Here is a 12478-nt window from a genome sequence, read left to right as displayed (position 1 = left end):
GTGGCCATGTTGTACAACTTGAATTAAGTTGTGGGAACAAATCCTTTATTTGTGGCCACAATATCCTGTTTTTCCCCCTCATGTCATGTGCAGGGCTATGAAATTATCTGCAATATTTCCATGTTCTTTAGTAGGCCTACATGGTCCCATGGTCCATTGTTTTTGGACACTATAAAAAATATTCCCTCACAAAAATTACACTGGCTGCACCATGGTACAGTGACGATGGTACTTTGATGCGTATACCACTGCATTGAATTTACATTGTACTCCAAGAATACCATGGTACAACATGGTACATGTCCAAATATATGGTAGTGCCATGCAATCAAATTCGAAGATAACATGATATTTTGATAAATAATGTGGTACTGAATGATTACTATATTCATGTAAGCATTTCAAAATAATACGCTGTTATTAATGTAGATATCCAAAAATCCATGGTATCACCATGGTTCTTTTTTGTTTAGTGCACAATGTACCAATTAAGTACCATGTAAATACCATGCTATATGAATTTGGTAATCATATGGCACCATGGTATGAGCATCTTACTGTTGTACCTTATTACAGTCACAGCCCTTTTTTTGGTGGAGACTGTCAAGGTGTTCAGTGTGTTTCTTGTTTTCTGCCACTTGCCATTTGAGTTTGCATGTTTTCATGAGTAAAATCAGTCCGTCCTGTCAAACACATGACATTAATCCCATTAAAAAGCAGGGCCCATTATAGTTATGGTATGGATCAAGTGGTGCGTTATCCTGCAATATGCATGTATTGTTACACACAGTGACATCTGGAGCGCTAGTCTACAGACTGTGGCAGCCTGTGTATTTTACTTAGACCTGCATGCGAGTTCAAAGCCACTCGAGTGAGAGGCCATTTTAAGTGGAAACATGAAAGCGCCTCTCAACACGCCAAATCAGAGACAAGGAGAAAGCTTCAAGTAAACATATAACATGCAGTCTTGCTGTAAACAGACACAACAAGGAGTTAAATCTACAGTTAGCCGCATACACCAAGACAAAACCACAATCGATAGGTTGTTTCAGCATCACACAGGCGACAGGTCCTGGTTCTGGGGGGGCCTCCGAACAGGTCATAGCTCACGCTTCATAACATTGTGTCCCTTGGCTCGCATACATGTGGCCCGATGACTGAATGATAAGGTAACGCCAGGCAACAAGCGGTTTGTGCACATCACCACCTCAAATATTTATTTGATCCTGTCAAAGTCTGTGGCGAACAATAGGAATATTGACAGTATAGGGATGAGAATGAGCTAGTTTGTTTGAGTGTTTTAGCACCGTGGACTCCCGTGCGGGCTGTTGCTTTGTGAAAGCCCAGTATTGTATTTCTTTCCGCTGCCAAAGCGTGCTTCCTGCGCTGGGGCAGAGTCGACCAACACTGACCTCCATTTCCTTTGTTGAGGTCTGAACTAGCGCTGCCACGAGCCCTCAGGCCCTGCCTCCAGACTCCGGCGTCCCTGTGCGGACCTGCGAAGCGGCCCGGGTCACCATCACCGCTGCCGACGTTTCCTGCGGGAGCCCGTGGATCGGACCGCACCTATGGATATCTAGAGGGAATTTTGCAGTTAAGACACTTTTGGCTCAATGATAACAATGGTGATTGACTTGCTAGTCCTTAAAGGGATTATTAACCAAAAAAGACATTGTTCCAAAAACCTGTATGACTTCTGTGGAACAGAAAAGATGATATTTAGACAACCCCCCCCCCCCCCCCCCCCCCCCCCCCACACACACACACACATTGAATGGGGTCCAATGTTGTTTGCAACCTAATGTTCTTCATCCAGGTTTGGAACAACACAAGGGTGAGAGTATGGAAGAATTTAAATTTTTGGGTGAACTATCCTTTTCAAATTTTGTCATCATTTACTCACCCTCATGTTGTTCCAAACCTGTATGAGTTTCTTTCTTCTGATGAACACAAAATAAGATTTTTTTCAAAGAATGTTGGTAACCAGACAGTTGATGGACCCCATTGACTTCCATAGTAGGAAAAAAATACTATAAAAGTCAATAGGGTCCATCAACTGTTTGATTACAAACATTATTGTTTAGTTTTCTTGTAATATCTTCTTTTGTGTTCAGCAGAAGAAAGAGATTCATACCGGTTTGGAACAACTTGAGGCTGAGCAAATTATGACAGAATTGTCATTTTTGGGCAAACTATCATGTTAAAGGATTAGTTCACTTTTAAATAAACTTTTGCTGATAATTTACTCACCCCCATGTCATCCAAGATGTCCATGTCTTTCTTTCTGCAGTCAAAAAGAAATAAAGGTTTTTGGATGAAAACAGTCCAGGGTTTTTCTCCATATAATGGACTTCAATGGGTCCCAAATGGTTCAAGGTCCAAATGACAGTTTCAGTACAGCTTCAAAGGGCTTTAAACAATACCAAACGATGAATAAGGGTCTTATCTAGCGAAACGATCAGTTTCTGCGAGAAACCAAGCAGTATTTATGCTTTTCAGACGAACGTGATCATCTCTGAGATCAGCCATTACTTCCGCTAAGTGAGGTCAAAATACATGCGTGGTCATAGATGTATACGTAGATACCTCATTAGCGCTTGTGCGGATCAATAGAATTAGGGATCTACGATCGATATATCTATGACCAAGCTCGTATTTTGACCTCACTTAGCGGAATAAATGGCTGAGCTCAGAGATGATCACGTTTTTGTCTGAAAAGAGGTAAAATAATAGCATAAATACTGCTTGGTTTCTCGCAGAAACTGATCGTTTCGCTAGATAAGACCCTTATTAATCATTTGGTATCGTTTAAAGCCCTTTGAAGCTGCACTGAAACTGTCATTTGGACCTTGAACCGTTTGGGGCCCATTGAAGTCCATTATATGGAGAAAAACCCTGGGCTGTTTTCATCCAAAACCTTAATTTCTTTTCGACTGCAGAAAGAAAGACATGGACATTTTGGATGACATTGGGGTGAGTAAATTATCAGCAAAAGTTTATTTAAAAGTGAGCTAATCCTTTAAGTAGTAAACAATGTTACAAATAGATGTTCAGAGGACGAAATACCAAGCAAAATACATCACAGACAGGTCAATCAGGTCTGTTCTCTTGGTTTTAGAGTGGTTTTTAATGTACACTATAAGTGTACATTTGAATCTAAACCTCTAACTTAATTTGAAGGATTTGCAATGATTAAATCATAAACCCTTAGTTTGAGCAACAGTTTAGTAAAGCTTGCAAGTAATAATTGACATGCATTTGACCTAATTTGGAGTTCAAGAAGAAAAAATGGCCTTCAAGAATATGGCCAGGAAGAATATTTTGTTTAGTTTTTTGCTTTTGCAGCTCTGGTTAAGGGTGAAGTTTTAAATAATTGAATGAGTTCCTACATCTATCACTGTGTTCTTGGGTGAACACATTATAAATGCTTACGGCATGAAAACAGGGTAAAATGTGGACGAATGTGTCCATGAGCATGCAGTCCAATTAAAGGGATAGTTCACCAAAAAAATGAAAATTTACTCACCCTCAAGTTGTTCCAAACCAGTATACATTTTTTTGTTCTGCTGAACACAAAAGAAGATATTTTGAAGAATGTCGGTAACCAAACACTTGATGGACCCCATTGACTTCCATAGTATTTTTTTTCTCCCTACTATGGAAGTCAATGGGGTCCATCAACTGTTTAGTTCCCCATTTTCTTCAAAATATCTTCGTCTGTGTTCAGCAGAACAAATACATTCATACAGGTTTGGAACGACTTGAGGGTGAGTAAATGACATAATTTTCATTTTTGGGTGAACTATCCCTTTAGATGTCATATATTTTCCACTAAGTGAATCAATGTCACATATTAACCAACAAAGACTAAAGAAATAGCATCTATCTTCTGTTTCAATCTATTTCCATCTAACTTTTATATTTAAAAGTGACAGTTCCAACTCTCTATTCTGATTGGATTATCTGACGTTGAAGCCATAAACAGCTGATTTACACAGATGAGATACTTGTGATCGCAGTAGAATTCTGTATTAATTCGCCAAGTTATTGCCTTGCAACCAGCGATTCTACAATTAGGCCAAACCATATTATTTCAATTTATCAAATTTCTGTCACCGCTTCAAATCATATTTTCCATTAGCAGTAAAATCACTGCATTGGATGACCTCTCATGGCTTATTGTTTTATTTTATCTCAAATTAAAGTTTACGGTAAAGCATCATCATCAGTGATGAGCATTAGGGAGACCCCCAAAAAAATTGGTCCCAGGCCCTGGTAATTTTAGTGACTGCTGTAATATGAACATTTTCAAGGCAACATTATTGTACAAATCTTGTTAATATCAGTATAGTTGTTGTTTTGCCCCAGTGTTAACTGGTACTCTTATTATGTGTCATGATACCCACAGGGCTCATATCCCATAATTCCTCTGTTACTGGCACAAAGCTGGCCCTGCTCTATTCTGACTTTCAAGCCAAGAAAACGTCAGAGCAAATTCAGCTTTGCCTCTCAGGCAGCAATCTGACATCAGTTTACTTTTGTTCTTCAAAGAGTATGAGTTTCATCCAGAATGGCGTTTGACTTGTATGGGGCAAGAGGACTCTGGAGCTAAATTTGCACATATGAGGGAAAAAAAGAACAAATTTAGTTTCACAGTTTGATTAAATTTCACATGTGGGACCTCCCAGAAAACGCTCCACAATAGTTTATAGAAAATGAGCATCATTTTACCAGGACAGTAAGGGCCTTTTACCTGCATGTCATAAAGGTTAACATCGAAAACTTGCTGCAAAATTGAGCTTTGCACACAGGTTTATTTACTTAAGGCAGCAGTGCTGTTGCCTGTAGGGCCAATTGACCTGTGCTGCTCTGTGGCAGTGCACTACTGACTCTTTGAACTTGTAGTGTTGTTCAGACAGTCCTGCTCCAGGGGCTGGTAAGGAAGTGAGGAGGGAGCTCAGGGGGAAATTGGGCTTTACCCAAGGGGGCCGGGTCTCCAGCCCCTGAGGTCCATGACACTACACAGCCACAATCTGGTTTTAAAACACACACTGGATTAAGACAGGAGGTGGTGTCTGGCCAGAACAGCAGTCCAGGTGAGTGAAAGAAAGCACCTTTATAACAAGCTTTAAGGGTGGATACGTGACCAAACACAGAGCAAAAACACATACCGTGGAAGGTAGAGGTAAATTCATAATTGTATTTAATCTCCAGTATCAATAAAAGTGTATGCTATTTATGGCATGCTGTCGATTAGAACAGAATCATCTGTCACTTTATAAACCAACAGATTTTAATGGATTGAATGGAAGTCTATGGGTCCAGGCCTCACACTAAATAAACATTAAAATACACTGCCATTTTGAGCTTTTGTATTTTCAGATTGGCTAAAGATTACAATAAACAGCGTTAATACATTATTGAAAGAAGTCTCTTCTGCTCACCAAGACTGCATTTATTTAACCAAAAATACAGTAAAAACTGTAATATTGTTAAATATTATTCGAATTTAAAATTGTTTTCTATATTAATATATACAATTTTTTTAAATTAATTTCTTTGATAGTAAACCATAAATTTTAGGCATCATTTGCCACCCAAGAAACATTCTTGATTATTATTATCAATGTTGAAAACAGCTTTGACGAGAAACTTATGGTAAACTATATCAGGTTTTTAAAATCTGTTTTTGCTGAATACTCAAACTTGATTCACTATATAAAAAATATATTAAAAAGCTTCCATAATAGCCGAAACAGTAATAGCAAATTACTGTTTACATCATATGGAGCAAATTCTAACCACTGAAAACCAAAAACAAAAGAATTTTCCTAGAACAGTGGGTCTCAACCTTTTTGACTCGAAGGATATTACATTGTCGAACACAATATTTGTAAAACCCTCTCCATATATGCCACGTTTTTTTTGTATTTGTGATTAAATGATTAAAAAGCTTATTGTTTTCCATTTTCTTATTGATATACTGAATTATAGTATGATTGCTTTATATGAACAAGTTTAATTTAGGTTTTTATTCACATATAAACATTGATCAGCGAACATAACCAGAAGCTCAACCATACGTGAAGCACGAGAACAAACCTCATTGATTCTTGTGGAAGCTCAAACTTGCTGCGTAACATGAGAATGAACCTCATTGTTCTTGCAGAAGCTCAAATGTGCTGCGTAACACATGATAATGAACCTCATTGGTTCTTGCTGAAGCTCAAACGTGCTGCGTAACATGAGACTAAAACCGCATTGTTCTTGCAGAAGCTCAAATGTTCTACGTAACATGAGAATGAACCTCATTATTCTTGCAGAAGCTCAAATGTGCTGTGTAACACACGATAATGAACCTCATTGTTCTTGCTGAAGCTGAAACGTGCTGCGTAACACGAGAATTAACCTCATTGGTTCTTGCAGAAGCTCAAATGTGCTGCGTAACACATGATAATGAACCTCATTGGTTCTTGCTGAAGCTCAAACGTGCTCAAAACATGAGACTGAACCTCATTATTCTTGCTGAAGCTCAAATGTGCTGCATAACACATGATAATGAACCTCATTGGTTCTTGCTGAAGCTCAAACGTGCTGCGTAACATGAGACTGAAACCGCATTGTTCTTGCAGAAGCTCAAATGTGCTGCGTAACACGAGAATGAACCTCATTGGTTCTTGCAGAAGCTCAAACGTGCTGCGTAACACGAGAATGAACCTCATTGGTTCTTGCAGAAGCTCAAACGTGCTGCGTAACACGAGAATGAACCTCATTGGTTCTTGCAGAAGCTCAAACGTGCTGCGTAACACGAGAATTAACCTCATTGGTTCTTGCAGAAGCTCAAACGTGCTGCGTAAGATAAGAATGAACCTCATTGGTTCTTGCAGAAGCTCAAACGTGCTGTGTAACACGAGAATTAACCTCATTGGTTCTTGCAGAAGCTCAAACGTGCTGTGTAACACGAGAATTAACCTCATTGGTTCTTGTAGAAGCTCAAACGTGCTGCGTAACACGAGAATGAACCTCATTGGTTCTTGCAGAAGCTCAAAAGTGCTGCGTAACACAAGAATTAACCTCATTGGTTCTTGCAGAAGCTCAAACGTGCTGCGTAAGATAAGAATGAACCTCATTGGTTCTTGCAGAAGCTCAAACGTGCTGTGTAACACGAGAATTAACCTCATTGGTTCTTGCAGAAGCTCAAACGTGCTGTGTAACACGAGAATTAACCTCATTGGTTCTTGCAGAAGCTCAAACGTGCTGCGTAAGATAAGAATTAACCTCATTGGTTCTTGCAGAAGCTCAAACGTGCTGCTTAAGACGAGAATGAACCTCACTGGTTCTTGCAGAAGCTCAAATGTGATGCGCAACACAAGAATGAATTTCATTGGTTCTTGCAGAAGCTCAAATGTGATGCGTAACACAAGAATGAACCTCAATGGTTATTGCAGGAGCTCAATTGTGATGCGTAAGATGCGAATGAACCTCATTGGTTCTTGTGGAAGCTCAAACGTGCTGCGCAACATGAGAAGTCAAGCAAGCATGCTTAAGCTTCCTTTTACCATAACTGATGTGTGCGTCAATGAATGTTTACATGTGAATAAAAGCCTAAATTAAATCTGTTCATCATATCCACCTTATTTTTCAGGAAAGCATGGGTGTGGCATTTTGTCACTGTAATGTGTCTGGCATCCGGTGTTATTATATAACAGCCTGTTATGCTGATTGATATTGCAACCTGGTATTTATTACCATATTATTTTAATGTATTGTCTTAGTTATTAACACACTGTTTTGTAGCGCAAAAAGTTTCAGTTTACTGCACTTTGATATATTAATATATGATACTTTCCTGTAGCTCAAACAGTAGAGCATGGCGCTAGCAACGCCAAGGTCATGGGTTCGATTCCCAGGGAAAGCAAGAACTGACAAAGTGTAAAATGTGTACCTTGAATGCAATGTAAGTCGCTTTGGATAAAAGCGTCTGACAAATGCATAAATGTAAATGTAAATGTAAATGATTTCCCTATAGTGTGTAATCTTATAGTGCCTTATAGTGCCCTTCCCTAATATTGGCACCCTTGGTAAACATGGGCAAAGAAGGCTGCGAAAAAAAATCTGCATTGTTTATCCTTTTGACAAAATTCTAACCTTTCATTGAAGTAAAACAATTGAAAGTGGCGGGAAAATCACACATTTTGAAATAATGCATTTTTCTCCAATGCCTCCAGTTCCAGTCAACTAAAGATGTTACAAATCTGCCTGGAAGAGGACGCGTGTCTATATCGTCCTAATGCACGGAGAGGAGGAGAGTTTGAGTGGCCAAAGACTCTCCAAGGATCACAGATGGAGAATCGCAGATTAGTTGAGTCTTGGGATCAGAAAGATGATCAAACAGCCCCTACATCATTCACCACATGATGTTTGGGAGGGTTTCAAGAAAACTCCTCCTCGCTCATCCAAAAACAAACTCCAGCATATTCAGATGTCCGACATGACTAGAACTTCAAAAGGGACCAGGTTCTAGATTTTTTTTTAAAAGAGCTTTTGATGGGTTTGGTGCAAACGGATAAAAATTACCCCATGCCCACAGTTAAATATACCACTGTAACTTTAATGATGTGGGCCTATTTTTTGCTGAAGGTCCTGGACATCTTGTTCAGATACATGGTATCACGGATTCTAGCAAATACCAACAGATAAAAAAAATCAAAACTTGAAGGCCTCTGCTAGAAATCCTATAATGGGCCGTGGTTGGATTTTCCATCAGGACAATGGCCCAAAACAAACATCAAAATCAACACAAAAATGCTTCACTGAGCAAAAATTAAGTTTCTGCCATAGTCGTCCTAGTCCCCTGACCTGAATCCTATAGAAAATGAGTGGGGTGAACTGAAGACGAGATGCAACAACATGGAGCTGGAAATATGAAGGATCTGGAGAGATTCTGTATGGAGGAATGATCTCTGATCTCTTGTCAGGTGTTCTCCAAATTCATCAGGCATTTTAGAAGAAGACTCAGAGCGGTTATCTTGGGAAAAGGACATTGCAACAATTGAGTGCCAATAATTGTGGCCAACATGAAGAGAAAATTTGGGCAAAACCATTTAATTCACTTTTTTTACAATCTCTTCATGAACTCTTTGAAGCGACAAAGTGGACAAAAATCTCAGATTTAATTAAAAGATCTTCATTTGTGTTTAGAAGATGAACCAAAGTCTTACAGGTTTGGAACGACATGAGGGTGAGTAAATGATGATTTTCATTTTTGAGTGAACTATCCCTTTAAGGTGTACTGAACCCAGAACATTCTTAACAGTCGAAACGATATCAAGTACACAAAAAGCAACCTGAAGCCAAGTTTAAATTAAATCTTTTTTAATTTGATAACATGTTTCGAGTGCACAAAATTTATTAACATTTCTACACAATATTTTAGGATAACAGCGCAACCACTGGCAAACGGTCTCTGGTCAGGAGCATGGAGAAGAAGAACATGATATTTATAGGACAGCGATTGGCCCTTTTTACCAGTTCCAGAAGAACAAGCGGCTGCCATGCTTGGATGGCTGTAGCTCAGCCTCAATTGGAGGGTTGGGCTCAGGTCTAGGTCTTGAATGGTAGGGGTTTTCAGGCACGGGTCGAGAGGTTGCCACCTTGGTCACCTGAGGGAGAGGTCAAAGGCGTAAATTACAGGATATGGAGGAAGACCAAAATGACTTGAAAATCACTTCTGATAAAATAACAAAATAATTAATATTTGACCCACTTTGGACAGATCTCCTAGGTCAGGCCTCTCCCAGCCCAGCTTCTCCAACACACAGCTATCAAACTCCTTCTGCTGCTTACGGCAGTGGCGCAACTCAGCCAGGTTAGAGTAATCCAAACAGGTCCAGTACTCTGTGAAGGACTCTGCACAGTTTCCCTTTATCTGCCTGTAGGCCAAACAAAATGTGATTTTAAAAACTAATAACATACAAGTAGTGGGGTTCACACCATGTCCTAACCAGCCACGACGCAACTCCAACTGTCCATGCTGAAAGCAAAAAATGCGGAGGGATATAATAAAATGATATTTTGACCTTTTATTTTCATGACATCCACAGAACTTCTCCAGACAGCATGCTTTTTATGGTTGCCCTTGTTGTAAAATATCCAATAACACCTGAATAATGTTTTTTGTAAAATTTTCAAGTTTAAGAAAAATTAAGGGCTTGGGTTCAATAACTTTTCAGGAATGGATGATGCTGTCCGGCTTAATGCCACAGAACAGAAAGCAAGATGCCATTCAAAATGTAGCATTGCTTGTCGTTTCTTGTGTCACGCCTTGTAATTTGGCAGGCCAATATAGTATTTGCTATACTGCAAAGACAGATGTCCTATGTTTACAATGATTTTGATTCTATTTCTTGGAATAAGTTGATATATATCTCATCCCCATGGTCATATTTTGGTCATAAGCTTATCCATCTATAGACTTGCCCATTCCTGACAGAAAATGCCACTTTGCACTGTGTGCAGCTGCATTAAAATATGAAAATACAAGACTAAAAGTTTGAAGTTTGATTGACAGGTGATCTGACAAATCATAACGCCGAATCCGCCATCAGTATTGCTTTTTTTTATTAAACTTACCCACATTCAAGTGTTGATGATAAAAGAATGTATACATTTTATTTGTTTGTTTCGCTTAAAAGCAGAGGCTCACTTTGTTCTTTCTTTTGATATACCGCATGTTCAGATATTCATACATCTAAATATTCTAGGGGTCAAGAAACTTTCGTGAAAATGATCAAAAATGCTGGCAGAGAACAGCAACTTTAAAAAAAGAAAAGAAAAAAAAGAAAAACCCTGGCATATGAATATTCTTCTGTTCTATTTAACATCTCAGAATGGGTCACACCAATAAATTAGAATGATAAATACAGAGAAACAAAATCAGAAGGAATTGCTAGTTTGCTAAAAAAACATGACGTGTAAATTGCTTCACAATGATAAATATGCTCATAATAAAAACATGATCTATCTATAAAACTCTGAAGCCAAATCAGGACAAACAAGTGAAATTGTTGAGTACCTAAAGAAGTTGACTGCACACTCATTGACTTTCTTCCCTTCTTTGAGACACTTTCTAGGGTCCTTCTCCTCCCAGCGGCACAACATGAACTCTTTGTTGGCCTTGTCACATTGAGAGCCATAGTGATGAGCAGCCGCCTTCAGTACGGCTGATGATACAGTAACCTGCAGAAAAAACAGCAGAAAAAGTCCTGAGAACAAACATAATGTAGGAGAAAATTATTTGACTTTAAGTCGATGCATTATTTCCCCCAGCAAAAACAGTGTGTGACCCTGGACCACAAAACCAGTCATAAGTTGCACGGGTATATTTGTAGCAATAGCCAATACATTGTATGGGTCAAGATTATCGATTATAAATATAATTTATAATCGATAATCAAGATAAATATTATTATTTTTCTTATATGACAAAAATCATTAGAATATTAAGTAAAGCTCATGTTCCATGAAAACATTTTGTACATTTCCTACCGTAAATCTATCAACAATTTATTATTAGTAGTAATATGCATTTCTAAGGACTTTATTTGAACGATTTTCTCAATACTGAGATTTTTTTTACACCCTCAGATTCCAGATTTTCAAATAGTTGCATCATGGCCAAATATTGTCGTATCCTAACAAACCATACATCAATGAAAAGCTTATTTATTCAGCTTGATCAATAAATGATGAATTTAAAAAAATGTACCCTCATGACTGGTTTTGTGGTCCAGGGTCACATATGTATGACATTAGACAGATTTTGGATACTTGTGCAAAAAGTCTTGTTATTGAATTGGATATTAATAAGATCTAGAAAACAATAGGAATTGCGAAGCATGTCATTTCACCCATGTCTCTAATAAACTTGCTAAGAAAAAAAATGTTTTTTGTTACCCATTATATTGTTATTCTTAATAACACATTTGAAAATATGAAAACACTTAGCAAACTGCTAAAAACAAGACCAACGTAATCAACAAATCAGTTATCGAGTACTTTCAAATTCCTGCTTTCTTTTTGATCTTCAATAACCAGCATACACTTCAATGCTAGTTAAACACATTTAAATGAACTTAACAGGTTAACGTTAGCAGTGCGACTCCTGCTGCTTAAGGCTAACAACTGGTTGTGTTTTTCATTCTTTCAGACCTACCTCTTCGACGTTCAGTTCCTGCAACGTCGGAACCTCAACCACACCGGGCATGGTGCGAATTTTACTGCACAAAAATTAGCCAAAATTAGGTTGACAGTTCACACTACAACACAGCCCAATGTCCTCGTCTGCAGCAGGACGAGGCCCACGGAGAAGGTCAGATGACTGCGCATGCGCGAAACATTACAGGCGCATTTAGACAACGTCATGCGTGTGGAAACTGGGACGCTCTGGCGCCATTTTGGCTCCAAGCTCAACGCAAAG

General features: G+C 38.6%; 1 protein-coding gene across 1 annotated transcript; it reads right to left on the bottom strand.

Moving 5' to 3' along the window:
* Nucleotides 1-8535: 8535 nt before the first annotated feature.
* ndufa8 (NADH:ubiquinone oxidoreductase subunit A8) lies at nucleotides 8536-12383 on the bottom strand. Its single transcript, XM_079804666.1, has 4 exons — nucleotides 12215-12383; nucleotides 11075-11238; nucleotides 9767-9932; nucleotides 8536-9662 (listed from the first exon to the last, which is right to left on the bottom strand). The coding sequence occupies exons 1-4, from the start codon at nucleotides 12263-12265 to the stop codon at nucleotides 9525-9527; spliced, it is 519 nt and encodes a 172-aa protein (XP_079660792.1). The 5' UTR covers nucleotides 12266-12383; the 3' UTR covers nucleotides 8536-9524.
* Between the last annotated feature and the right edge of the window lie 95 nt (nucleotides 12384-12478).

Source organism: Gobio gobio (assembly GCF_949357685.1).
Source record: "Gobio gobio genome assembly, chromosome: 22".
NCBI classification, from domain to species: Eukaryota; Metazoa; Chordata; class Actinopteri; order Cypriniformes; family Gobionidae; genus Gobio; species Gobio gobio.
Note: the sequence above shows the minus strand (reverse complement) of the source record. Positions and strands in the feature narration are given on the sequence as shown.

Coding starts and splice junctions, on each gene's coding strand:
- ndufa8 (XM_079804666.1), bottom strand. CDS start 12,265: ATGCCCGGTGTGGTTGAGGTTCCGACGTTGCAGGAACTGAACGTCGAA. Junction 9,933..11,074: donor TGTGCAGTCAACTTCTTTAG/GTACTCAACAAT, acceptor TTTGGCCTACAG/GCAGATAAAGGGAAACTGTG. Junction 9,663..9,766: donor ACCTAGGAGATCTGTCCAAA/GTGGGTCAAATA, acceptor CCTCTCCCTCAG/GTGACCAAGGTGGCAACCTC.